Genomic DNA, 25,848 nt, shown 5'->3' on the forward strand with positions numbered 1-25,848 from the left:
GATCTACTGTAAAACACAACAGTTAGGGATCAATTTAGGTCTTACAGGGGGAAAAGTAAGCAAAACAGATTATAAATTAACAATTCCACCATATTAAGTAACAAACTTACAAAGTGTCACATATATAAAGAACACGAAAAAATTGTAACTTTTACAAAAGGAGTTTAAATCTATTTATCGTTTTCTATTTTAAGAAAGATTATATGTATAATTTGAAGAAAGATATATGTGGACAGGGCAAGGCAAAGAAATGTTGCATCTGAGAAAACAAGCAGATTCCACAAAACAAGAACATTTCAGAGGAACTGGTTCATAGCCAATTATATGACAGGCAAGGAAGAAGGAAAAGCTGGTCTCTGAGAAAGTCAGAAGTTGTTCTTAGTACTTGGAACAGAATTCAGATAGGAGAAGGGGGAAAACGCTGAAGAGCACTCTGGTAGGAAGACTTCTAGTACAGTCACAAGATTTTGGTCCTCTAGACGGCTAGTACTTTCTCCCAGTTATTCAATCAAATGCTACTTTAGGTGCTACTGTGAGGGGCTTTTGCAAATGTAATTAATTAAGGTCCTGAATCTACTGACTTGAAGGTGGAGAGATTTTCCTTTGTTGGGCCTAACCTGATCAGATGAGACTAAAAGACTGAGCTTTTCTGGCAATAGAAGCTTAAAGCATAAGAGGAATAAAATGTGATTTCTTTTATTTATTTATTTATTTATTTATTTACTTATTTTTATTTCATTACAAAGACACCAGTTTTCACTGCAGTCTTTGAAGATGGAAGAGGCCATGTGGATAGTCTCTAGGAGATATAGTAGCTCCCGCTGACAGCCAATAAAAAAATTTAGTCCTTTGGCCTGTCCCATTCATGTGAGATTAGAAAAGGAATACCAGCTCCTGACAACAATATAGTCCTGCCAACACTTTGTTTTCAGCCTGTAGTGAGACTCTAGAACAGACAACTCTGTCATGCCATTCCCAGATTTTGACCGACCTACAGAAATACTAATAAATGGGTGTTGTGTAGAACTGCTAAATTTGAGGTAATCTGTAACACAGAAAAAGACAACTAACAAAACCACCAATCAGGCTGAATCGTATAGCCTGATTTAGATGAACCCAGAGAAGTTTATTGTAAACCCAAAAGTCCTATTTCAAGAAATAGAGTATGTGAAGACATACTCTATTAAGAAATCCAAGAAGATAACTATTAGATTAGGCATTGTAGAGAATGAAACCAAAGAAAGTTTAGAGCTCATTAGCCATGGGGTAACCAGTAGAAAATGTCATAAAAATACAATGTATTCTTACCAAGAGAAAAAATTTTTTTCTGTATTCAGCACTTCTATTTGTGAAACTGAAAGGTGGGGTTAGGTAATCTCTAGGGCTCTTTTAGTACTTTCTATGATACTTGTTAAAATGAAGTCCTACTTTTTTTTTTTTTTTTCTCCATAGATATCAGAGGTATCTGAGCATGGACCCAGATCATATAAAGTGCTCAGAACACACCTATCTTCTTAAAAAATACTATAGCAAAAAGGGAACAATTTATTAAAGTCCAAAGCTTTCTCACCTGTATTTGACCCAAAGGTCTTTATCGCATAACAAAATACCCAACTGAATGAAAGCAAAGCTTGCTTTCCACATAATAGCTCCTTTCATAACTCTAAAAGGATCATTTTTTCTAAATCCCATTTTTAAAACTGAAAGTCTGTGTATATGTGCATAGGAAAGGAGGAAGGAGCTCATAAGGTCATATATATGAAATAATGTGAATAGAAAAAAGAAAAAATGGTTCATGCTAAAGGAGAAAATTTTTACTCTTAATTTAAACCTTTGCAAAGAAATTATACACTAGGTATAAATTAGGCATTTAAAATTTAGTGAATTCTCTTTATTAAACTATGACTTAGAGAGAAAAAGTGGTAGCAATAGCTAAAAAGGGTTAATTTTCCAATTGTGCAGCTTAGCTTAATGCTATAGCCTAAGTAATTTCTTAGAAAGCTAAAATCCATTGTCACTCTTATTCTCATCACTCTGAAAGCAACTGCAGGCAAAGAATTTTAAAAAGTTGTTAATCATAACTTCAGTCTGACTTATTCTAAATACCCAGAAATTTACATTAATATGACTGAAAATGTTAAAAACTTCTCAAAAATAAATCAGATACATAAACAAAGATTTTCAGAACTTCAATTCTCTGAAAGTTTGACACAACAACAAAGGGGGGGGAAACTGAAGGGGTTACAAAATAGTCTCATTAATACCAAACCATAAGCAATAAAAACACAGAAGCATTACTCTGTTCTTTATATCTCCTTTAGTTTAAGATTTTCGGGATCCTCTAAATGAAAAACTGATTTCAGAGTAATTTGGTAGAAAAAAACCCTAACATAATCAAATGACCCAGTTCTTGATTTTAAAACACTCACACTGTTTTGCTTCTTACCTTGTCTATCCTATCTGGGCGGTTAGTAGCTGCCAAAATTGTCACGTCCTTTAACTGTTCAACACCATCCATTTCCGTTAAGAGCTGAGCCAGAACACGGTCAGCTACATTCCCGGCACCTGAAGAACTGATTTTTAAAAACGGAGTTTTAAAACAACTCTATACCAATCCCCAAGTACTTTATTACTTTTAAAAAACTATATATCCTATAACAAAAAAAATTATGTCTGTTTCACAATATAAAATGCCTGCTTCAGAATTCATTATTTGTTGAAATTACCATACCCCAAAACTAACTATATTCAAATCATTCCTTTTCCTCCTTCAACAGCCATGTTCATTTTCTCTCCAAGAATGAAATATAAAAGATCTGGGAAGTAAGATAAGTAAGATATAAGATCATTTAAAGCAATTCATCAAATACATAGAAAACTGTGTAATTTAATCAATATTTACTTTTTATATGGCAACTGGGAATAAAGAAACTAAATAAAATAAAAACCCATTCTTCACATGAAGTTTAAAGCCCATACAAAACAAAAAAACTCTACACTCTTTATCCATACACAACACACAGGATACTTCTGATGTATCTTGATATTTTAAAATATTAATATTTTTAAGCACATCATCAGGTAGGTAGTGATCACAATCCCCATATGTGGAGAAGCAGGCAAAGAAAGGTATGTTATTGTGTTCCTTTTGTTAATGTATCAGGTCAAATACAAAGCTACTACTAGACATACTATAATTAATTAAATATAATAATTAAATTATAATTTAATCACATTTCCTTTGACAAAAAAATCCAAAACAAAACCGAATATTGATTATTAATAAGGAAATTCAACAGGTCTTACCAATGAACAAAACCCTTATATTACATAGTCAAGGTCCTATAATAACAATTCTTATTAGCAGCAGGTAGGATTTACTAAGAACTGTTGAGTATTGAGAAATATGTAATAAACATATACATACAAGTAATACATGTAATAAACCTGAGTGGAAAATTACAGAGTTTAGCAACATTGTAAGAGTATTAAACATACAAATTCAACCAGATATATGGGGTGAGGGGAAGAAGAAGAAAAAAGGATAGAAGGTACACACCTCTATCACCAGTGACAGAGCAAGTGTACCTTAGTATAACCATCATGTAACATATATAATTAGATAATTAGGATCTCTAACAGAATGTAGATCTCAGCATGCATTACAAGTTCAAAAACTTGATGTAGTATATACATAGGAGAGTAGCCTCTAACTCAACATCAATCAAACACATATGAGGTTGTTATGTAAATCACACTGTCAATTAAATTAAATAGTTCTTCCCCATGTCTAAAAAGTTTGGGACCAAGGAATACCAGAGAGGCCACTGAGATTTATTTTGGCTAGCCCTAATTCTTGCAAGTAACTAATTGGCAAGTGCATGGATTTGCTAATCTGATTATAAGAATAAACTTTGAACATTCTGAATAAGTGGATTAATATCCTCCGTAATAAAACTTTTCCACATGAGAGTTTACCAGATAGAAACACTGTTAGCAAAAGCTCTAAGGTCACCTTCATTATGACTACAAGCATTTAAATATTTAAGGCTACCACCAGATTACATCTAAAGCCTTTAAATGAATCTACTATGCTAATTAGTTATGATCCTATCTATATTTTCAGACACTAAGAAAGGTCACATTGAACACGTTTTGGTAGAGTCAAGGTGGGCTGTCCAGGGAGATGGTTTCTAAACTTGAAAACTGAGTGAGGACCAAACAGGTAAAAGGAAAGAGAGAACACAGAATACTGAAAATAGAAATCAGTTCAGAATAGATGGGCACAGAAGTTAAGGTGAAAAATGCAAAAGATAACTACAGAAAGATAAATCAAGGCTAGATAATAGGCTTTGTTTTTGAAATCACTGAGTTTGGATTTTATCCTAACTTAAATGGAATGTTTCACCTAGAGACATGACAAAACCAGATTCATGTTTTTGAGGACCACTACAGCGACAGTATGGAGAACAGATTATAAAAAGGCAATACTGGTCTGTTTTCCAGTCCAGTAACAACTCTTCTTAGACCCTTCTGGGACATGAAATCACACATGTCTTCATTTGTTCAGGCCACTATTACAAAATATCATAGACTAGGTGGCTTATACACAATAGAAATTTGGGGCACCTGGGTGGCTCAGTCATTAAGCACCTGTCTGCCTTCGGCTCGTGTAGGGTTCTGGGTCCTGGAACTGAACCCCACATAAGGCTCCCAATTCAGCAGGGAGTCTGCTTCTCCCTTTCCCACTCCCCCTGCTTATAGTTCCCTCTCTCACTGTCTCTCCCTCTGTCAAATTAATAAAATCTAAAACAACAACAACAACAACAAACAATAGAAATTTATTTCTGTCTGGATACTGGGAAGTCCAAGATCAAGGCGCTAGCATGGTTTTAAGAGAGGGGTCTTTTCCTAGCTCATAACTGACACCTTTTCACATCCTCACATAAAGATGGTGGGTGAGCTCTGTGAGGCCTCTTTTTATAAAGACACAAATCCTATTCACCAGATCTCCACCTTCATGACCTAAGCACCTCCCAAAGGCTCTACCACTTAGGATTTCAACATATGAATGTGGGGAGGACACAAATATTTAGACCATAGAAATAAGACAAACCACTGTCCAGGTGTCTGGGTGACTCAATGGGTTAAGCCTCTGCCTTAGGCTCAGGTCATGATCTCAGGGTCCTGGGATTGAGCCCTGCATCAGGCTCTCTGCTAAGCAGGGAGCCTGCTTCCCCCTCTCTCTCTGCCTGCCTTTCTGCCTACTTGTGATCTTTCTCTCTGTCAAATAAATAAATAGAATCTTAAAAAAAAAAAAAAAAAGATAAACCACTGCCCCCAAACTGGAAAGACGGACAAGCTGAATACAAAGAAACCAATGAGTAGGAACCTCCACAGGAACCAGTGCTGGGGTAAGGGTACTGTAAATGTAAGGGTAAGGAAATGTAAATGATGAATTTCTGGAGGCAGTGAGGGCAAGTCTGAGAATTAAACAATCCAGAAGACACAATCACTGAGGGACTCTTACATTTTTTGTGAGTTTACCTCCAGAAGCCATACCAGGTTCTCACAATGAAGACCTGAGGAAAATCTTGTGCATGCAGAAGGAGGAAGGGAAAAGTAGCTATTTTAAAATATGCCAGAATAGTCTGTACTTTTGAACAAGTCCTGCTTTCAAGAGAAGCTATTTTACCAAAGCCTAAACTATGATAAGTTTATCAGAGCCCAACTGAGGTAGAGGAAGAGATATACCCAACTCTAGCCCTCTCAAGCCATCTTGTATTACTTTAAGGGAAGGTGGGTTACTAAAAAGCAATTGCAAACTTCACGGTCCAGTAATACAGACTAACTAAAAGACTACAATGTAATCACAGGACCAAAGAACGCCTGGCCTCTTATACTCTTACTACTACATTACCAAAGGCCTACTTAACATAGTTCCTTTTATGCAGTATTATTATGTCCATTTACATGTGACAAAAATAAATAAAATCAAAACCATTACAAAAAACCAAAATAAAACAAAATCAAAACCATTACAAGGCATACTAATAGACAAACCAAACACAATTTGAAGAAGCTGAATGAACATCAACGAACCAGAGAACCAGCAAAAATGCTATAATCAGACCAGGATTTTTTTTTTTTTAAGATTTTATTTATTTGACAGAGAGATCGTAAGTAGGCAGAGAGGCAGACAGAGAGAGAGGGGAAGCAGGCTCCCTGCTAAGCAGAGAGCACAATGCCAGGCTTGATCCCAGAACCCTGAGACCGTGACCTGAGCTTTACCCAGCTTTACCCAGTGAGCCACCAGGATTTTTTTTTAAACTATGATTAATATGCTAAGGGTTCTAAAAGACAAAGGAGACAACATGAGAGAAAGGGGCAACATAGTGATGGATATTCTAAGACTCAAAAAGAAATGGCAGAAATCAAGACACTAGAGCAGAAATAAAAAATACCTTTGATGGGCTCATTAGACTAGACATGGCTGAGGAAAAAATGTCTGAGCTTAATTATTTGTCAATAAAAACTTCCAAAATGAAAAAGCAAAGAGAAAAAAAGACTGAAGAGAAAAAAGACAGAAGAAAAAACAAACAAACAAACAAAAAAACTAAAGAATTTCCAAGAATTATGGAAACTATAAAAGGTGTAAAATATGTTTGAATGAAATACCAGAAGGAGAAAAGATAATGGAATAGAAGAAATATTTGAAGTAATAATGATTGAGAATTTCCCCAAATTAATGTCTGACACCAAAATACAGATCCAGGAAGCCCAGAGAACATCAAGTAGGACACCTGGCAAAAAATTACCTCTAGGCACATCATATTCAAACTACAGAAAAGCAAAGGAAAAAAAAAATCTTGAAAGAAGCCAGAGGAACAGTACAGTTTCACATTACAGGTGCAAAAAATAGGAAATATATTAGATAACTCCTCAACAACCATGTAACCAAGGAGAATAGAGTGAAATACTTAAAGTGTTGAGAGAGAAAAAACACCTACCTAAATTCGTGTATTCTGGGAAATTATCTTTCAGAATTGAAGGAGAAATAAAGACTTCCTCAAACAAAAATTGAGGGAATTTGTTGTTAGTCGACCTGCCTTGCAAGAAATGTTTTAAAAAGTTGTTCCAGGGACGCCTGGGTGGCTCAGTTGGTTAAGCAGCTGCCTTCGGCTCAGGTCATGATCCCAGCGTCCTGGGATCGAGTCCCACATCGGGCTACTTGCTCCGCAGGGAGCCTGCTTCTCCCTCTGCCTCTGCCTGCCATTCTGTCTGCCTGTGCTCGCTCTCTTTCCCTCTCTCTGACAAATAAATAAAATCTTTAAAAAAAAAAAAAAAAAAAAAAAAGTTGTTCCAGGTGGGGCATTTAGTTGGCTCAGTCAGTTAAATGTCCTACTCTTGATTTTGGCTCAGGTCATGATCTCAGGGTTTTGAAATTGGGACCAATCTCACGTAGAGAGTCTGCTGGAGTTTCTCTCTCTCTCTCTTTCTCTGAACCTCTCCACCATTTACACTTTCTCTTTCTCTAAAACAAATAAATCTCAAAAAGTTACTTCAGGAAAAGGAAAATGATATAGGTTGAAACTTTAATCTATATAAAAAGAGAGCACTAGAGAGGAATAAGTGAAGACAAAATAAAAACTTCAACTTTCTTATCCTTGATTGATCTAACAGATAATAATTTGTCCAAAATAATGGTAAGAACAATGTAGCCAATGACTACAGTATATGTATAACTGAAATGAATGACAGAAATTATCTAAGGGACTAGAGAGAGAAATTCAAATTTTGGTTATTATAAAGTACCACCTGTGAAGCAGAAGAGAGTTATTTGAAAGTGCATGCAGATTAGTTGTAAATGTATATTGCAAACTCCAGGGCAATCAATGAAAAAAGGGAAAAAATAGAAATATACATTTCATACACCAAGAAAGGAGAGGAAATGGAATCATAAAATGATCAGTTAAAATCAGAAAAGGCGGGGTGCCTGGGTGGCTCAGTTGGTTGAGCAACTGCCTTTGGCTCAAGTCACGGTCCCGGAGTCCCGGGATGGAGTCCCGCATCAGGCTCCCAGCTCCATGGGGAGTCTGCTTCTCCCTCTGACCTTCTCGCCTCTCATGCTCTCTCTCACTGTCTCTCTCTCAAATAAATAAATAAAATCTTTTAAAAAAAATCAAAAAAGGCAGAAAAATAGTCAAAGACAAAAAAAGGAACAAAGAACAAGGAATAGAAGGCAGTAACAAATACGGTAGTATTAATACAACTATATAATAATCAATTTAAAACATCAATGGTCTAAACCCACCAGTTAAGACAGACATTGTCACAGAGGATCAAAGAACAAGACCCAACTATATACTGAGGACAAAAAATCCACTCTAAATATAAAGATATATAGAGAAGTAAAGGGATGGAGAAAGATGCACAATTACTTCTAACTAATCAAAATAAAGCTAGAGTAGGTATATTAATTTCAAACAAAGCAGACTTCAGACCAAGAAAAATTATTAGGGATAAAGAGAGGTATTACTAATGATAAAGGGGTCAATACTCCAAGAGGACATTAACAATCTTTAATATGCATCACCTAATAGTAGGGGGTCAAAATATGTGAGGAAAAAATTGATAGAATAGCAAGAAGAAAGAAACAAATTCACTCACAGAGTTGGAAATCTGAACACTGCTCCAGCAGAAATGGACAGATCTAACAGGCAGAAAATCAGTAAGAACACAGGTGAACTCAACAACACCATCAACCAACTGGATATAATTGCTATCCAAATGCCACTTAATCCAACAATAGTAGAATACACATTCATCTCAAGATCATATGGAGTATTGATCAAGACAGACTACATTCTAGGCCATAAAATCTACCTTAACAAATTATAAAAAATAGAAATCATACAATGTGTGCTATCAGACCACAGTGAAATTAAACTAGAAACCAACAGCGGAAAGACATTTGGAAAATAAGAAAACACATGGAGATTAAAAAACATACTCCAGGGCACCTGGGTGGCTCAGTGGGTTAAAGCCTCTGCTTTCGGCTCAGGTCATGATCCCAGGGTCCTGGGATAGAGCCCCACATCAGACTCTCTACTCAGCAGGGAGCCTGCTTCCCCCTCTCTCTCTGCCTGCCTCTATACCTACTTGTTATCTCTGTCTGTCAAAACAACAACAACAACAACAACAACAAAAAACCACACTCCTGAATAATACATGAGTCTCAACAGAAATTTTTAAAAAAATAGTTTGAAGTAAATGAAAATGAAAATACAACTAATCAAAATTCGTGGAATGTGGTAATAAAAGTAGTGCTTAATAAGAAATTTATAGCACTGAATGTATATATTAGGAAAAAAGAAAGACCTAAAGGCAATCATCTAAGCTTCTACTCAGGAAACTAAAAAAAAGAGCAAACTAAATCCAATGAAAATACAAGAAAAAAATATACAAAAATTAGAGCACAAATAAAATTGGTAATAGTTAGTCAAGAGAGAAAAATCAACAAAAGCAAAAGCTCATTCTTTGAAAAGATCAATAAAAATGATAAGCTTGTAGTCAGGATAACTAAAAACAAGAACAACAACAAAAAAAAAAATAGCAAAAAAAAAGAGAACACACAGATTACTAATACCAGATATGAAAGAAAGGATATTGCTGCAGGTCCCAAGGACCTTAAAAGCTTAATAATGGATTTCCAGTTGACACTTAAACATGGGTTTGAACTGTGCAGGTCCACTTATATGACAATTCCTTTTTGATAAATACACTTCAGTACTTTAAATGTATGTTCTTTTCCTTCTGATCTTCTTAACATTTTTTCTCTACCTTACATTACTGTAAGAATACAGTATATAATACATATACAAAGTATGTGTTAATTGACTGTTTCTGTTACCAGGAAGGCTTCTGGTCAATAGTAGACTATTAGTAGTTACGTTTTTGGGAAGTCAAAGTTATATGTAGATTTTTAACTGCATAGGGGGTCAGCAACCCAAACCCCCACATTATTTAAGAGTAAACTACATTATGAAATATAATACAAAAAATTTTTATAGCCACATACTTGATAATCTAGATGAAATGAGAATCTGCCAAAATCCACACGAGAACAACAATCTCAATACGCTTATACCAAATAAAGAAAATGAATCAAGAATTAATAATCTTCTAAACAGAAAGAATCAGACCCAGATGAGTTTATAGTAAATTCTAGCAAGCATTTAAGGAAGAAATTTTACCAATTTTCTACAATTTCTATTAGAAGATAGAAGTAAAGGGAATACTTGCTAAATCATTCTATGAGAGTACCATTATCCTAATACCAAAACCAAAGACATTGTAAGAAAATTGCAGACCAATAACTCTATAAACATGCAAAATATTAGCAAACTGAACTGAGCAAAGTATAATAAGTATGTATAATTCAATGATGTGTAAAAAATTTATATATTGTGATGAAGTGGAATCACTGGTTCAACATTCAAAAACCAATGAACATAATCTATCGTATCAACAGGCTAAAAGAAAATATAATCATATAATCCTATCAACAGATGTAGAAAAAGCATTTGACAAAATCCAACACCCAGTCTGTGCATGACAAAAACTCTCCACAAAGTGGTTTAGAAGGAACATACCTCAACATAATAAAAACCATATATGAAAACCCCACAGCTAACATCATACTCAATGGTGAAAAACTAAGAGGCTTTCCTCTAGGTCAGGATCAAGACAAGGATGTCCATTCCTGCCAGTTTTATTTAACACAGTGCTCAAAATCCTAGCCACAGCAGTCCACAAGAATTACAAGACATCCATATTGATAAGTAAGAAGTTAAACTGTCACTATCTGCATGACATGATACTATACATAGAAAACCGTAAAGACATCACCAAAAAACTATTAGAATAAATGAATTCAGTAAAATTGCAGGATAAATTATTAATTATAATTATTAAATTAAATTAAAAATTAATACACAGAAATTGGTTGAATTTCTATACACTAATAACAAAGTAGTAGAAAGGGAAATAAATGATTACATTTGTAATTGTATCAAAAAGAATAAAATACCTAGAAATAAACTTAACCAAGGAGGTAAAAGACCTGTACTCTGATGAAAGAAATTGAAAACACAAATAGAAAGGTTTTTTATGTTCATGGACTGGAAAAACAAGTATTATTAAAATGTTCATACTACCAAAAACAATCTACAGATTTCATGCAATTGCTACCAAAACACAAACAGCATTTTTCACAGAATTAGGACAAATAATCCTAAAATTTCTGTGGAACCACAGAAACCCTAAATACCTAAGGAAATCTTAAGAAGGAAGAATAAAGCTGGAGGTATCGCAATTCCAGATTTTAAGATATACTATAAAGCTGCAGGAATCAAAACAACACAGTACTAGCACAAAAACTGACACATAAACCAATAAAACAGAACAAATAAACCTATGTTTACACAGTCAAGTAATCTATGACTGAAGAAGCAAGAATATACAATGGAAAAAAATCTCTTCAATAAATGGTGCTGGGTAAACCGGAAAAAAAAAAAACATGCAAAAGAATGAAATGATGACTTTCTTACACTATACAAATAAAATTGAAGCAGATTAAAGATCTAAATGTAAAACCTAAAACCGTAACACTCCTAGAAAAAAAAATAAGAGGTAACTTCTTTGACATTGGCCATAGCAATTTATTTCTAGGTATCTCTCTTAAGGCAAGGGAGATGAAAGCAAAAGTAAACTACTGAGACTACATCAAAATAAAAAGCTTTTGCACAGTGAAGGAAACTATGAACAAACAAAAAGGCAACTGAATGGGAGTTGATATTTGCAGATACTGAATGAAAGAAGATATGTGCAAATGATATTGCTGATAAGTGGTTATATCCAAAATATATAAATAATCTGAAACACTCAAACCCCAAAAACCACAAATAATCCAAATAAAAAATGGGCAAAGGACCTAAAATGACATTTTTCCTAAGAAGACATACAGATGGCCAATAGACATATAAAAAGATGCTCAACAGCACAAATCACCAGGGAAATGCAAATCAAAACCACACTGAGATATCAACTCCCACCTGTCAGAATGGCTAAAATCAAAAACAATAGAAAAAACAAATAGTGAGGATATCGATAAAAAGGAAACCTTGTGTGCACTGTGGATAGGAGTGTAAAATGGTATAACCACTGTGGTAAACAGTATAAAATTTCCTCAAAAAATTAAAAATAGAAATACCATTTGAGGGACACCTGGGTGGCTCAGTTGGTTAAGCAGCTGCCTTCGGCTCAGGTCATAATCCCAGCGTCCTGGGATCGAGTCCCACATAGGGCTCCTTGCTCAGCGGGGAGCCTGCTTCTCCCTCTGCCTCTGCCTGCCATTCTGTCTGCCTGTGCTCGCTCTCTCCCCCCTCTCTCTGATAAATAAAAAATCTTAAAAAAAAAAAAAATACCATTTGATTCAGTACCAGCAATTCCATTACTGGATATTTACCCAAAGGAAATGAAAATACTAATTTGAATATATATATACACCCCTATGTTTATTACAGCATTATTTACAACAGCCAAGATATGGAAACAACCCAAGTGATGTACATACACACGAAAACACACATACACATACACAACAGAATGTTACACCATCATGATAAAAGTAAGATCTTGCCATTTGTGACAACATAAATGGACCCCAGAAGGTATTATAAAAGTCAGAAAGACAAATATCATAGGATTTCACTTATACATGGAACCTAAAAACAAAACAAATGAATAAGCAAACAAATAAAAGGCAGAAATAGACCCAAAAATACAGAGAATAAATTAATGGTTGCTGGGGAAAAGGGAGTCAGGCAAGATGGGTAAAGAAGAGTAGATGAAGAGAGGGGGCTTCTAGTTATGGAATGAATACGCAATGGAAATGAAAGGTAAAACACAAGGAATATAATCAATGGTATTAAAATAGCATTGTATGATGACAAACAGTAGCTACACTTGTGGACAGTATAGCGTAATGTATAAAACTTCTAGAATTACTATGTTATATATCTTAAGCTAATTTAACATTGTATGTCAACTATACTTCAATAAAAAAACATATAAAAATATCCAACACCCAGTCATGATACAAAGTCAGCTAACTAATAATAAAGAGAACTACTTCAACTTGATAAAAAAAAAAAATACCTACGAAAAAACTATACCATCATACTTAGTGCTGAGAAACAAAAAACTTTCCCACTAATAACAGGAATGAGACAAAGATGTTCCTTCTCACCATTATTCTTCAACAATGTACTACAAATCCCATATAGTGCAAGAAGACAAGAAAAGGCAAGAAATTGTATCCATATTGGGAAGGAATAAATAAAACTGTGTTTGTCTGAAGATGAAACGCCTGTCTATATAGAAAATTATGCATCAACCAAAAACTCTTGCCAATAAGAGTTTATTCCCTCAAGGACTTTAGGATCTAGAAGGCAGAAAGAAAACATCATGTTTACTTTCTTCTCCAAAATAAAAAACACAGAATAGATCCTCAAAGACTGACTCAAGAACTATAGATTTTATGTTATTAATGTAAATCAAGAATTTGAATAGAATATATGAAACTAAATAAAACTAGAGTAAGATGACTACTTACCCTATCAGTAATAAAGTGGTTCTAACTATAACCATGAATAATCATACTACATAGAACATTTAGAATCCTTTCTAGAAAAACAAGAGCAATCTCATAACTATCAGTGTTAGATTTAGGCAGGGCTACCACTGAATTTGAATACCACTCAATACAGACTTTCATTAGTGGAATATTTGAGAAGAAAATTAAAACAATTATGTTAGAGGATAGGAAAATGAGTTATTTTAACAAAAAATATAGATTATTACTAAACATATAGATTTTAACTTCTCAAATCTTTTAAAATGAAAAATTTGAATACAATCCAAAATATACTTGAATTTTCATCATATAATTCAAAAAAAATTTCAGTACATTATAGCTTTGGATTAATGTTGTGAACACAAATTGCTATACAAATTAACAGATTTAAAACTGAAACAATAGTATACATCAGCTTCATTATAAGCAGATTTTACATGAAAGTTACAAGTAAAAACACATTTAGGGTGCCTGGGTGGCTCAGTGGGTTAAGCCGCTGCCTTCGGCTCAGGTCATGATCTCAGGGTTCTGGGATCGAGTCCCGCGTCGGGCTCTCTGCTCAGCAGGGAGCCTGCTTCCCTCTCTCTCTCTCTCTGCCTGCCTCTCTGTCTACTGTGATCTCTCTCTGTCAAATAAATAAATAAAATCTTTAAAAAAAAAAATAAAAAAAAAAAAAAATTTAAAAAAAAAAAAAAACAAAAAAAAAAAAAAAAAACAAACACATTTAAACATTTTTCATTTTGAATCTAAATTTAGGCTCACAGATTAGGAACAAAAATCAAGGAGCTTTTATTTATTTATTTATTTATTTAAGATTTTACTTATTTATCTGAGAGAGTGAGCAGAGAGAGAGAGAGCATGAGTGGAGAGGAGGGGCAGAGGGAAAGGGAGAAGCAGGCTCAATCCCAGGACCCTGGGATCATGACCTGAGCTGAAGGCAGACACTTAACCAGATGCTCCTCTAGGAGTTTTTCAAACACCATATTTAGATGCTGGAAGCCCATGACACACAACCACATTCTATTAACATAAACTAATCTAAATTTAATTTGAGAATGGATAAAAAATTTCACAAATAGAAAACCTGCCATTACCATAACTGCTTTAGACACTAAACTCAAGTATTAGGTATAGAGTCCAAATAAAAAAAAAAAAATTAAACAAATGAGAGAAGCCCAAGACACCAATTATCAACAAAATCATAATATATATATTTCTTTTAGTTTTGTCTTAAGAAGAGGAGAGATGCTAGGGAGTTAGAATCTGTAAAACAATATTAAGTCAATATGTAATATAGAAAGGGATAGAACTGAGAAAATAAAAATAAAAATTCCCAAGATTTGTCCAAGAAAGGTGGGGGGGAATTTCATCATCAGGGGCCTGGAATCCATAAGAAAAATTCAAATGAAAATTCTAAACCCCAAAACTATAAAAACTGTAATTAAAAATTAAAAAGATGAGAGTAACAGGGGCGCCTGGCTCAGTGGGTTAAGCTGCTGCCTTCGGCTCGGGTCATGATCTCAGGGTCCTGGGATCGAGCTCCGCATTGGGCTCTCTGCTCAGCGGGGAGCCTGCTTCCCTCTCTCTCTCTCTCAGCCTGCCTCTCCATCTACTTGTGATTTCTCTCTGTCAAATAAAAAAAAAAAAAAAAAAAAAGAAAAGAAAAGAAAAGATGAGAGTAACAGATTAGACACAGGAGAACAGAGGATTCTTGAACTGGAGAACAGGCAAGTAGAAAATATCCAAACTGATGCACAAAGAAGAGGGGAAAAAAAGAATGAAAACAGTGTAACAGACATATGGAATCAAGTGGAAAACTAAGAAACAGAGAGTACCATATGAGACAGTTCCATAGAGAAAAAAGAGAATAAAATAAAAGCTCTATCTGACAAACTAAAACCTGAGAATTTCCCTAAGACTATCAAAAGGAATCAAAGAGATCAAGAGTGTACTCAGGATTCTCAAATACTGAAGCCAATACAATTATTCATAGCTTAAGATAACAGTCTATAGCCAAAATTTACAGTTAAGGTTTATTTCAAAGGTTTCTTTATAAAATGACCTCTACAATCAGCAGCTAATACTGAAAAAGGTACAAACAGGGTATTTCTCAGTCTTAAGTATCAATTCCACTAGTAATAGAAACTGTATTTGTTTGCATACATACGAATAACTGCTTACTCATTAAAAAATGTCAAGAATAGGGGCGCCTGGTTGGCTCAGTGGGTTAAAGCCTCTGCCTTCGGCTCGGGTCATGATCCCAGGACCCTAGGATGGAGCCCCGCATTGGGCTCTCTGCTCAGCAGGGAGCCTGCTTCCTCCTCCCTCTCTTTCTGCCTGCCTCTCTGCCTACTTGTGATCTCTATCTGTCAAATAAAATCTTTAAAAAAAAAAAATGTCAAGAATAGATCCAAGTGTTCTAGGTCCAATTTTGCTTTTACATTCTTTACCTGATCCTGACAAGCCTAATGTGAACTTGTTTTAAAATGAATCATCTCATTAGGAAACCTATATACTTGGGAGGGAATTGGGATTTTTTTTTTTGATAAATAGTGGATACAACCACCTGAAAGAAAATGAACTGGGGAGAGGAAAAAATACAAAAAGATTTTTCTTTTTTGCCCTTTTTAAAGCAAAATTCAGAAAGAGTATGAATTATACTTTCTTCAAATAAATACCATGAAGATGATAACATCACTGGAACAATAACTATAGTTCTGGCTCCTCTATATACATCTTTAAAATTAAAAAAAAAATTAAGGGAGAAACAATTTTATATTTTAAAAAATTCCAAGCATAAGAGTACTTAAATAAGCTATAATCCATAAAAAATAAAATCATAGGGCACCTGGGTGGCTCAGTGGGTTAAAGCCTCTGGCTTTGGCTCAGGTTGTGATCCCAGGTCCTGGGATCAAGCCCCACATTGGGTTCTCTGCTCAGCAGGAAGCCTGCTTCCTTTCCCTCTCCTGCCTGCCTCTCTGTCTACTTGTGATCTCTGTCTGTCAAATAAATAAATAAAATTAAAAAAATAAAATAAAATCACACAACACATTCGTTTTGTCAATATTCTGTTTAAAAAGTAAAAATCTCTTATAAAGATAGAGCTTGTAAGTTATGAAAACACTAAAACACTAAAATTATTAATACCTTCTTTTAGGCAAAGAAAAAGGAAAAAAAGAGGCTGGGAAAGGTAAGCAGATTTTTTTTTTTACTTTAAAACAATTTTAAAGTTTTAAACATTTAACCAGTTTAAACAATTTGTTTTGATAATTAAACATGCTTTAAACAATTAAAAAGTTTTTTTTAACATAAGCCTTTTATACTTTCAATAAAATGTGTTGATATTATAGTAATAAATTTACCTACAGAACACAACTCTATGTTTATGGAAGAGCCAACTTCTTTCTGATGGATAGAGTAGACTCAGCACTGAGCCCAAAGCAGGGCTCCAAAACCAAGAGTCAAACGCTTTAACTGACTGTGCTACCCAGGAGCCCCACAAATGAATTGTTTTTAATAAGTCATTTCCAATACCACGCACTCTTAAACTGACTCATGTTAGACTAGTCTTTGAAAAAAAGTTCTAAAGAAAAACTATCATATTCCACTTTTGTAAACAATATTCCACATATTTAAAATTCTACCTATGTTGTCCATCTGACAATAACTAATAAATAATTATTTAATTTAAAAATTAAACATCTGAAGAATCTATCAAAATCAGAGATCTCTTAAGATTCCTTGCTCACCTTTTTGGGCTGACTTAAAAATAATCTCTTGAACAAGATCTCTGATTCCCATAAAAAAAAAAAAAAAAACAAGCTCTTCTGTTCCTGATAAACCATTTGCTTGTAGCATTATTAAAGCTCAGTATATATTCTTCCCACACAGGCAGTTTATCTATGCCTTGCCTATAGCCTCAGGAATATGGAGAGTTCTGATGTCTCATAGAAGATGTGAGGGAAAACCTTCATAAGTAATTATAAAAAAATACCTACTGTCCATTTAATACCTCCCAGATACTGTATTAATAACAAATGACACATATTTAACTTGCTCTGTACCATGTAACCCATGGACTACTTTATTCATCCTAATAATAGCACTGTGAGGTAAATACTACTTTTATTCTCATTATATATAAGAAGAAAACTGAGGCACAGAGAGGTTGAGTAATTTGCCTAAGATTCCACAACTAGCAAATGGCAGGGGCAGGATCTGAACACATATGTACTTGATTCCAGAGTCTATACTCTTTCCATAATACTATAAAGCATAAATAACTTCAGAGTTTTGCAAACCAAATACACCAATGTGCCAAAGTGGTTGAAATACCTGTAACAGCTATCTTTTAAACCGTCACACAGTAAGGGAGATCTATTAATTACAGTTGAAAGAAAACACTTAATTGTACTGAAGAAATAGATGCCAATTTAAAATAAAGAACCACCAAAATTCAAAACCTGAAAGCAAAAACTAATGAATGTCAAGAATCAATAATGCCTTGAGTTTTCTAGCTTAAATCTATGCTGTCAGAGTGTGATCAATATTCAGCATGAGGCTGACAGTAAATAAGCTATTTTAGGTTCACAGGATATCCTATAAAAGTAGAGACATACATAGTGAGTTATATTCTCCAGCTGTCCTTAGCTCTGTGAGCAGCATGTGCTCAGCATAACTGTAACTTTGTATAAACTGTTAACATAGAGAATGACATAAAAGTATGTATTTTTCCATTTTGCCATGACTCCCAGTAAAACTTCCAAGCTAACGAAGGCAATACTCATTACATCTGTATAGTCTGACTAAAATACAATGTTAGAGAAACAAGTGATTCTTAACCCCACAGTTCAATTTACTCATTGCCAAAAGCAGTTTTTTGAAGAAAATTTTTTTCACACTCCTGACATCCCCACATTATTATCATGAACATAATCCAATAAAATAAATAATAAGGAAAATTAACATATGTCAGCTCAAACTAATTTTCTGAAAAATGTGGTCTAATAACTGAAGCAGAGAAGATGCTTCTAAACATGCATCATTTCTTAGTGCCATTGATCTAGAAATGGTGACAAAGAAAATTACAATTCTGTACTTATTATAATGAATTATTTTTTTAAAGATTTTATTTAACTTCCACTTGTTAACATACAGCATAATATTAGTTTCAGATAAACAACACAGTGATTCAACACTGCCATACAACACCAGGTGCTCATCAGAACAAGTGCCCTCCTTAATCCCCCTCAAACACACACACACACACACACACACACACACACACACCCCTGTCCCCCAACTCAACTGACTTTTGGGAACCATCAGTTTGTTCTCCACAGCCAAGAGTCTGTTTTTCGATTTGCCCTGCCTACTTTTCCTTTGCTCATTTGTTCTGTTTCTTAAATTCCACATATAAGTGAAATTATACAGTATTTGTCTTTCTCTGACTGACTTATTACACTTAGCATAATACTCTCTAGCTCCATCCATGTCCTTGCAAATGGCAAGATTTCATTCTTCTTATAGCTGAGTAATAATATTCCACTGTGTGTGTGTTGTGGGGGGGAGCTGTTTCCATAATTTGGCTACTGTAGACAATGCTGCTTTAAAAACTGGGGTGGATGTAGCCTTTGCAATTAGTATTTTTGTATTCTTTGGGTAAATAACTAGTACAACAATTTCTGGATCACATGGTAGTTCTATTTTTAACTTTTTGAGGAACCTCCATACTTTTTCCAGAGTGGCTGCACCAATGTTTGCGTTCCCACCAACAATGCAAGAGGGTTCCCCTTTTTCTACATCCTCACCAACACCTGTTCTTTCCTGTGTTGTTGATATTAGACTTTCTGACAAGTGTGAGTTGGTATCTCACTGCAGTTTTAATTTGCATTTCCCTGATAATGAGTGATACTGAGCACCTTTTCCTGTATCTGTTGACCATCTATAGGTCTTCTTTGGAAAAATATCTATTCATGTCTTCTGCCCATTTTTAACTGGATTATTCATTTGGGGGATGTTTAGTTTAACACATTCTTTACATATTTTAGATACTAACCCTTTATCAGACATATCATTCGCATATCTTCTCCTATGCCGTAGGTTGCCTTTTAGTTTTACTGTTTTCTTTGCTGTGCAGAAGGTTTTTATTTTGATGAAATCCCAATACTTTATTTTTGCTTTTGTTTCCCTCATCTCAGGAGACATATCTAGAAAGAATTTACTACAATCACTGTCAAAGAGGTTGTGGCCTGGGTTCACTCCTAGGAGCTTTATGATTTCAGATCTCAAATTTAGGTCTTAAATCCATTTTGAACTTATTTTTATGTATGGTGTAAGAAAGCAGACCAGTTTCATTCTGCATGGTGCTATCCAGTTTTCCCAACAGCATTTGTTGAAGAGATGGTCTTTTTCCCATTGGATATTTTCCTGCTTTGTTGAAGATAAACTGACCATATATCTGTGGGTTCTTTTCTAGGTTTTCTATCCTATTGAATCTATGTGTCTATTTTTATGCCAGTACCATACTGTTTAGATTACTAACAGCTTTGTAATATAACTTGAAGTCTGGAATAGTGATACCTCCAGGCTTGCTTTTCTTTTTCAAGGTTGTTTTGGCTATTCAGGGTCTTCTGTGGTTCCATACAAATTTTAGGATTATTTGTTCTAGTTCTGTGAAAAATGCTGGTGGTATTTTGATAGGGACTGCATTAAATGTGTAGATGCTTTGGGCAGTATAGACATTTTCATAATATTTGTTTCCAATCCATGAGCATGAAATAACTTTCCAGTTTTTGTGACAACTTCAATTTCTTTATCAACGTTTTATAGTTTTCAGAGTATAGGTCTTTCAACCTCTTTGGTTAGGTTTATTCCTAGGTTTTTGGTGCAGTTGTAAATGGGACTGATTCCTTAATTTCTCTTTCTCTTGCTTCGTTATTGTTGTATAGCATTACCCTGATATCAAAACCAGGTACAGAGACCACAAAAAAAGAGAACTACAGGCCAATATCCCTGATGAGCATAAATGCGAAAATTCTCAAGAAAATACTAACAAACCAAATCTGAGAATACATTAAAAAAATCATTCAACATGATCAAGTGGGATTTATTCCTGGCTGCATGGAATAAATCAACATGAAAAACCACGTTTTTTCATGAGGAAAACCCTCAACAAAGTAGGTTTACAGGGAACCTACCTCAACCTAATAAAGGCCAAATATGAAAAACCCACAACTAATTCCCATCTAAATGGGGAAAAACTGTGAGCATTTCCTCTATAGTCAGGAACAAGACTCCCTCACATCCACCCTCATCACTGTTATTTAACGTAGTACTGAAAGTCCTAGCCACAGCAATCAGACAACAACAACAAAAACAAATAAAGGCTCATCCAAATGAGCAAGGAAGAAGTAAAACTTTCACTACCTGCAGATGACATGACTCTCTATATAGAGAAAGATTCAACCAAAAAACTGATAAATGAACTCAGTTAAAGTCACAGGATATAATGAACTATTATATAACATGAAGTTTTAAAAATCATCCTGGTTAGTACTCATTGGGAAGGCTGCTTTGAATTGGGGAAAGAGTTTTGATATTCAATAAGCTTGGGTTCAAATGCCAGCTTTACCACTTATTTTTATGTGTAATCTTGTGGAAAAGGTACGTAAATCTCTCTGAACCTCAGTTTTCTCAAAACCTGCGTAGTAGGCTCATACCTTCCTCAAAATTAGATAAAATGTATAGAAGATCTAGTACAATGCTCAGCACAAAGAAAATATTAACATGGGATGCCTGGGTGGCTCAGTTGGTTAAGCAGCTGCCTTCGGCTCGGGTCATGATCCCAGAGTCCTGGGATCGAGTCCCACATCGGGCTCCTTGCTCGGCAGGGAGCCTGCTTCTCCCTCTGCCTCTGCCTGCCATTCTGTCTGCCTGTGCTTGCTCTCTCTCCCTCTCTCTGACAAATAAATAAAATCTTTAAAAAAAAAAAAAAGAAAGAAAGAAAATATTTACAGGCAGTAATTATAAACATTATCATTATTATAATTATCACTGTTATAATTGGCTTAACAAAGAAATCTCTAACTTTTTACCATTACCTTAACAAATAAACTAAATAGGAGTGTATGGTATATAAACGGTTGCTGACACCATTGGTAGAAGATTTTCAGAAGTTAGTACAGCACACGTCAGTACATACATCCAGATTCATACTGCCAATTCCCTACCTAGATTTACTTACAACATGGTAGAAAGTTATCAAAATTCCTTAATTTTGCCATGAAAACCATCAACATAATACTAAGACAAGAACTGCTCTTCTGGAGCTCTTCATAACTATTTGGCATGCCAAAGCCAGTAACTGTAATAAACTAAACTAAGGTTCTTTCTTTCTGTAAGACATATTAGTAGGAGATTGCTGTACATTGGTACTTAGAGTTCTTTACATTTTAATGTTAACTATGTATTAGCTGTTCAAATGTAATAGTAGCTTGGGCTCCTTGGAGTCCTCAAGGAATGATTTGAGTAGCTAAAACTTCCAGATAAGAGATTTTTAGACTTTTCAGATTTTTTAAATGATTTTTTTAAAAAAATGAAAAACCTTCTAAACTTTCTAAAACAGAGAAATATAATACACTTATAGGATTGTTCACAGATACAGAAATGCTTGGATCAAGAAACACACTAATTAGAAGAAAATCTCTACTTGTTTGATTTCTTGGATCTATACCAAAAGAAGTTCTCATCTGTTTTTGTTTTTTTTTTTTTTTCCCTGCCCTCTTTTGTCTTTTAAATGAGCTTTTGTTTTTTTTGTGTGGAGGGGTATGGATACTGATTCAGGATCTTCATTTATATGCTCTAAGTATAGCTACAGACACCTAGGATTTGGTACCCAAAGACTTGGGTGCTTGCTTGAAAAAATCTTGATTAAAGTAAGTTGAACTACAATAAAATAAGTCTTACTGAATAGCTGTCTGGGTAGAGGGTAACTTGGTGACCGTTCTATAAAATTAATTAATATACCAAGGAAGGCAAGAATCTTTCTCAAAGTATCTCCTCACTTAACCTAAAAAATAAAATTTTCATTATTATTGCTATCCTTTGTTATCATTTGATTACTTTGCAACAGGTACATTATAAAGAATATGTATCATTCTGTATCCTTAGCACAACTGACAACATTTGGTGAGCCCACACCCACTTTCAGACTTAGTATGTATAAAAACTACTGAGTTTTTTTGAAAAAAGTATTACTTAGCACTTAATTTATTTCTTTTTAGAGCTCTTTGACAGGTGAATGAATATATTCCAAAGCTTACAAATGATTCTTTATAATGAAAATGATGGTGCTTCTATGAACATAAGACAGGTGAGAAAATTCTGAAAGACAGTCTTAGTATTTAATTTTAAAAGAAAATTGGTTCACAAAGGACACTAAAATATATTGAAGTCAGACTCCACTAACAACCAAGTGAACATAATCTGTAGTTTCTCTAAGCCTTCATTCCTTTATTCAAAAAATAAACGTCTGGGTGCTTCTTTGCTAGGCACTGTGCTAGACATTTGAGATAAGATCATGAAGATATTATTGTTCCTTTGAGGATTTTGTAATTACTGGCATGTATGAACAAGGGAGTTGAATTAGAAAATATAGATAGAGGGGCGCCTGGGTGGCTCAGTGGGTTGAAGCCTCTGCCTTTGGCCCAGGTCATGGTCTCAGGGTCCTGGGACTGAGCCCCGCATTGGGCTCTCTGCTCAGCAGGAAGCCTGCTTCCCCCTCTCTCCTTGTCTGCCTCTCTGCCTACTTGTGATCTCTGTCTTTCAAATAAATAAATAAAATCTTTAAAAAAAAAAAAAAGAAAATATAGATAGATTCTTCTAGTTTTAAAATTCTATATTCTGTGTTGGTATTGTGTAGACCCCAAGTAAACTTACTTAATTCATTATTTTTAATAAAAATATTCATAGTCAAAAACTTATGACTTACACCTCCAATTGGCACTTCCAAACAGAAAAGAAGTGAAACTCCTACTTGTCCAATTTGCTATTTATTATAGGAGGAAATGGTGGCTGTATTAAATGTTGATGATTAGGTGAAGGAAATTCCTTGGATTCCCATTACCCAGCTGCCTTTGCCCTTTATTTCCACAGATCATTGAGAGTCAGCTGGAGAATAGCACAGTGAAAATGTTTTATGGGCTGAGAAATATTCTTGGCTGACTTTCAAAGCTGCAGTAGGAAACAAAAACCATAAAACTGACATCCTAGGAAATCAAAACCAACTCCAAGAAAAAGTTTAAAAACAAATGTGTAATCACTAACATAATGAAATGATTTTATAAAACTTTATTATCTGCTAGAGATAGGCAACACAACAATGGAAAAAAGATGTTCAGTTGTAGAAAATACTGAAGCTAGACTTTCCTAAAACATTAATTCTCTTTTCCCTTCAGAAGTCAAGTCCCTTTTCCAAATTATTCTTATTCAAAAGTCATACAGTGCCATGGACCTAAGGGATGTTTAGGGTATCTTAAAATGGGTCAGTAAACTATAGCCACAGGCTAAATGTGGCCAGCCAACTGTTTTCTTACTGGCTTACATATTCTCTATCGCTGCTTTTGCAATATAGAAGCAGAGATGAAGAGCTGCAATAGAGACCATGGACCAAAAAGACAAAAATGTTTACTAACTGGCCTGGTGCAGAAAAGGTATGCAAACCACTATCCTAAAAAAATGTCACTGCCGTGACTGTACGGATTAAACAGAATGTATTCTTCAATACTAAAATTTTCACAAAAATGATATAAACATTTCCTTTTTTAACTCCTTCAATAAAATGAAATGCCCCATCATTTGCCCCTTCGTATGATTTCTAAATTACAGACCAGCATCTTATCTATCCAAGTTAAATTTTTTCTAGTATTCATTTTTAAATATCATGGAGTTCTGAATGGTAGGCATCTGACTTTGTTTCTTAAAAACTACCTCGCACACTCCAATAGTCAGTACTGATGCTTGGAAGAGGCCTAAGAAGGCCTAAAGAAGGCTAGCCAAATATGCATTACTCTGAACATGAAGATTACCTATGACAATTTTCTTAATGGATGTGAAAGCAAGCTTTCATTTCAAAGACAACACAACTACAATAAGAGACCTAAGTGTCCTACAAGAACAAAAAGTAATTCCCAATTTCTGATAAAATGATGCAACAGCCCATCTCTCTAAGGAAAGCTGAACCTTTAATCTGTGGTATAGTATTCAGCCACAGTGCACAAACACAAAACAAAAATAATCACAAAACTCTGCTACATTTCATGGAACTATTATGAAAAATGTTAGACATTTTGCACTTCTTCTTTTGCTCTCTTTTCCCCAGCATTTCTGTTTAATATTAAGAGTTTACAAATGTGAAAACCATGTTATATCTGGGGTAATCAAGTATAAATTAGGAAAATCTGCATACAAGGAACTAGGCATTTAATTCATTGATTTGAAATACAGATTTACAAAACAGGGGTTAAAGTATTTAATAAGCGGTTATTGTTAGAATTTCCTAAACATAAAAATATTCTTTAAATATTTACTTACATGAGAATTTTTACTACAACATAAACACACTTTTTCTATCTCAAATCCTGACTGTATAAGAGACAAGAGTAGTACAGTTCAAAGAGCACTGAATCAGAAAACATGAATTCTAGTCTTGCCCAGGCCACAAAGGAATTATGTGCCTAAGGTCTTAAAATCCAGGGGCTTCTGTTCTGAAGAACAAAAGTTGCACAAGATGACTTATAACAACTTTTTCAGCTATAAAAGTTTATGATTTTATGAAATTTTTAAAAGTACCATAAATATCACATTAGAAAAAGGTACTACCCTCCTTGAAAGTGTCATTTAGAAAAATGATACCCACAAAATTTCTTCCACAGTGCTTAGTGTTGTGAAATCACTGAATTTACCTGAAATCTGGATATGCTATTAAAAGAGGATACTGCATTTCCTGATCATTATTTTTAAATTCAGCGCTCTTTTCAGAATGCTGCTAAGCCTGAAACCTTCATTTTCAATGAAAGTTGGCTCAGAACTTCTTTTTTCCCCAACCACTCCAAGTAACAATTGTAGATGATTAAGTACAGTAACAAAAA

General features: G+C 34.5%; 1 protein-coding gene across 6 annotated transcripts in view; it reads right to left on the minus strand.

Moving 5' to 3' along the window:
- The window catches only part of AFG2A (AFG2 AAA ATPase homolog A), a 333,130-nt gene that overhangs the window by 211,863 nt on the left and 95,419 nt on the right, over window positions 1–25,848 (minus strand). For 5 of the 6 annotated variants that reach the window (XR_009352283.1, XM_059168987.1, XM_059168986.1 and 2 more), the window contains one exon: window positions 2,447–2,573. Coding sequence is in view for 4 of the 6 variants with exons in the window: in XM_059168987.1 (XP_059024970.1) it covers window positions 2,447–2,573 (127 nt within the window). In the remaining 2 variants the exon portion in view is untranslated. Of the gene's footprint in view, window positions 1–2,446; window positions 2,574–25,848 lie in introns of those variants that run through there. The other variant, XR_009352284.1, reaches the window with a different exon arrangement.

Source organism: Mustela lutreola, chromosome 1 (genome assembly GCF_030435805.1).
Source record: "Mustela lutreola isolate mMusLut2 chromosome 1, mMusLut2.pri, whole genome shotgun sequence".
In the NCBI taxonomy this organism is placed as follows: Eukaryota; Metazoa; Chordata; class Mammalia; order Carnivora; family Mustelidae; genus Mustela; species Mustela lutreola.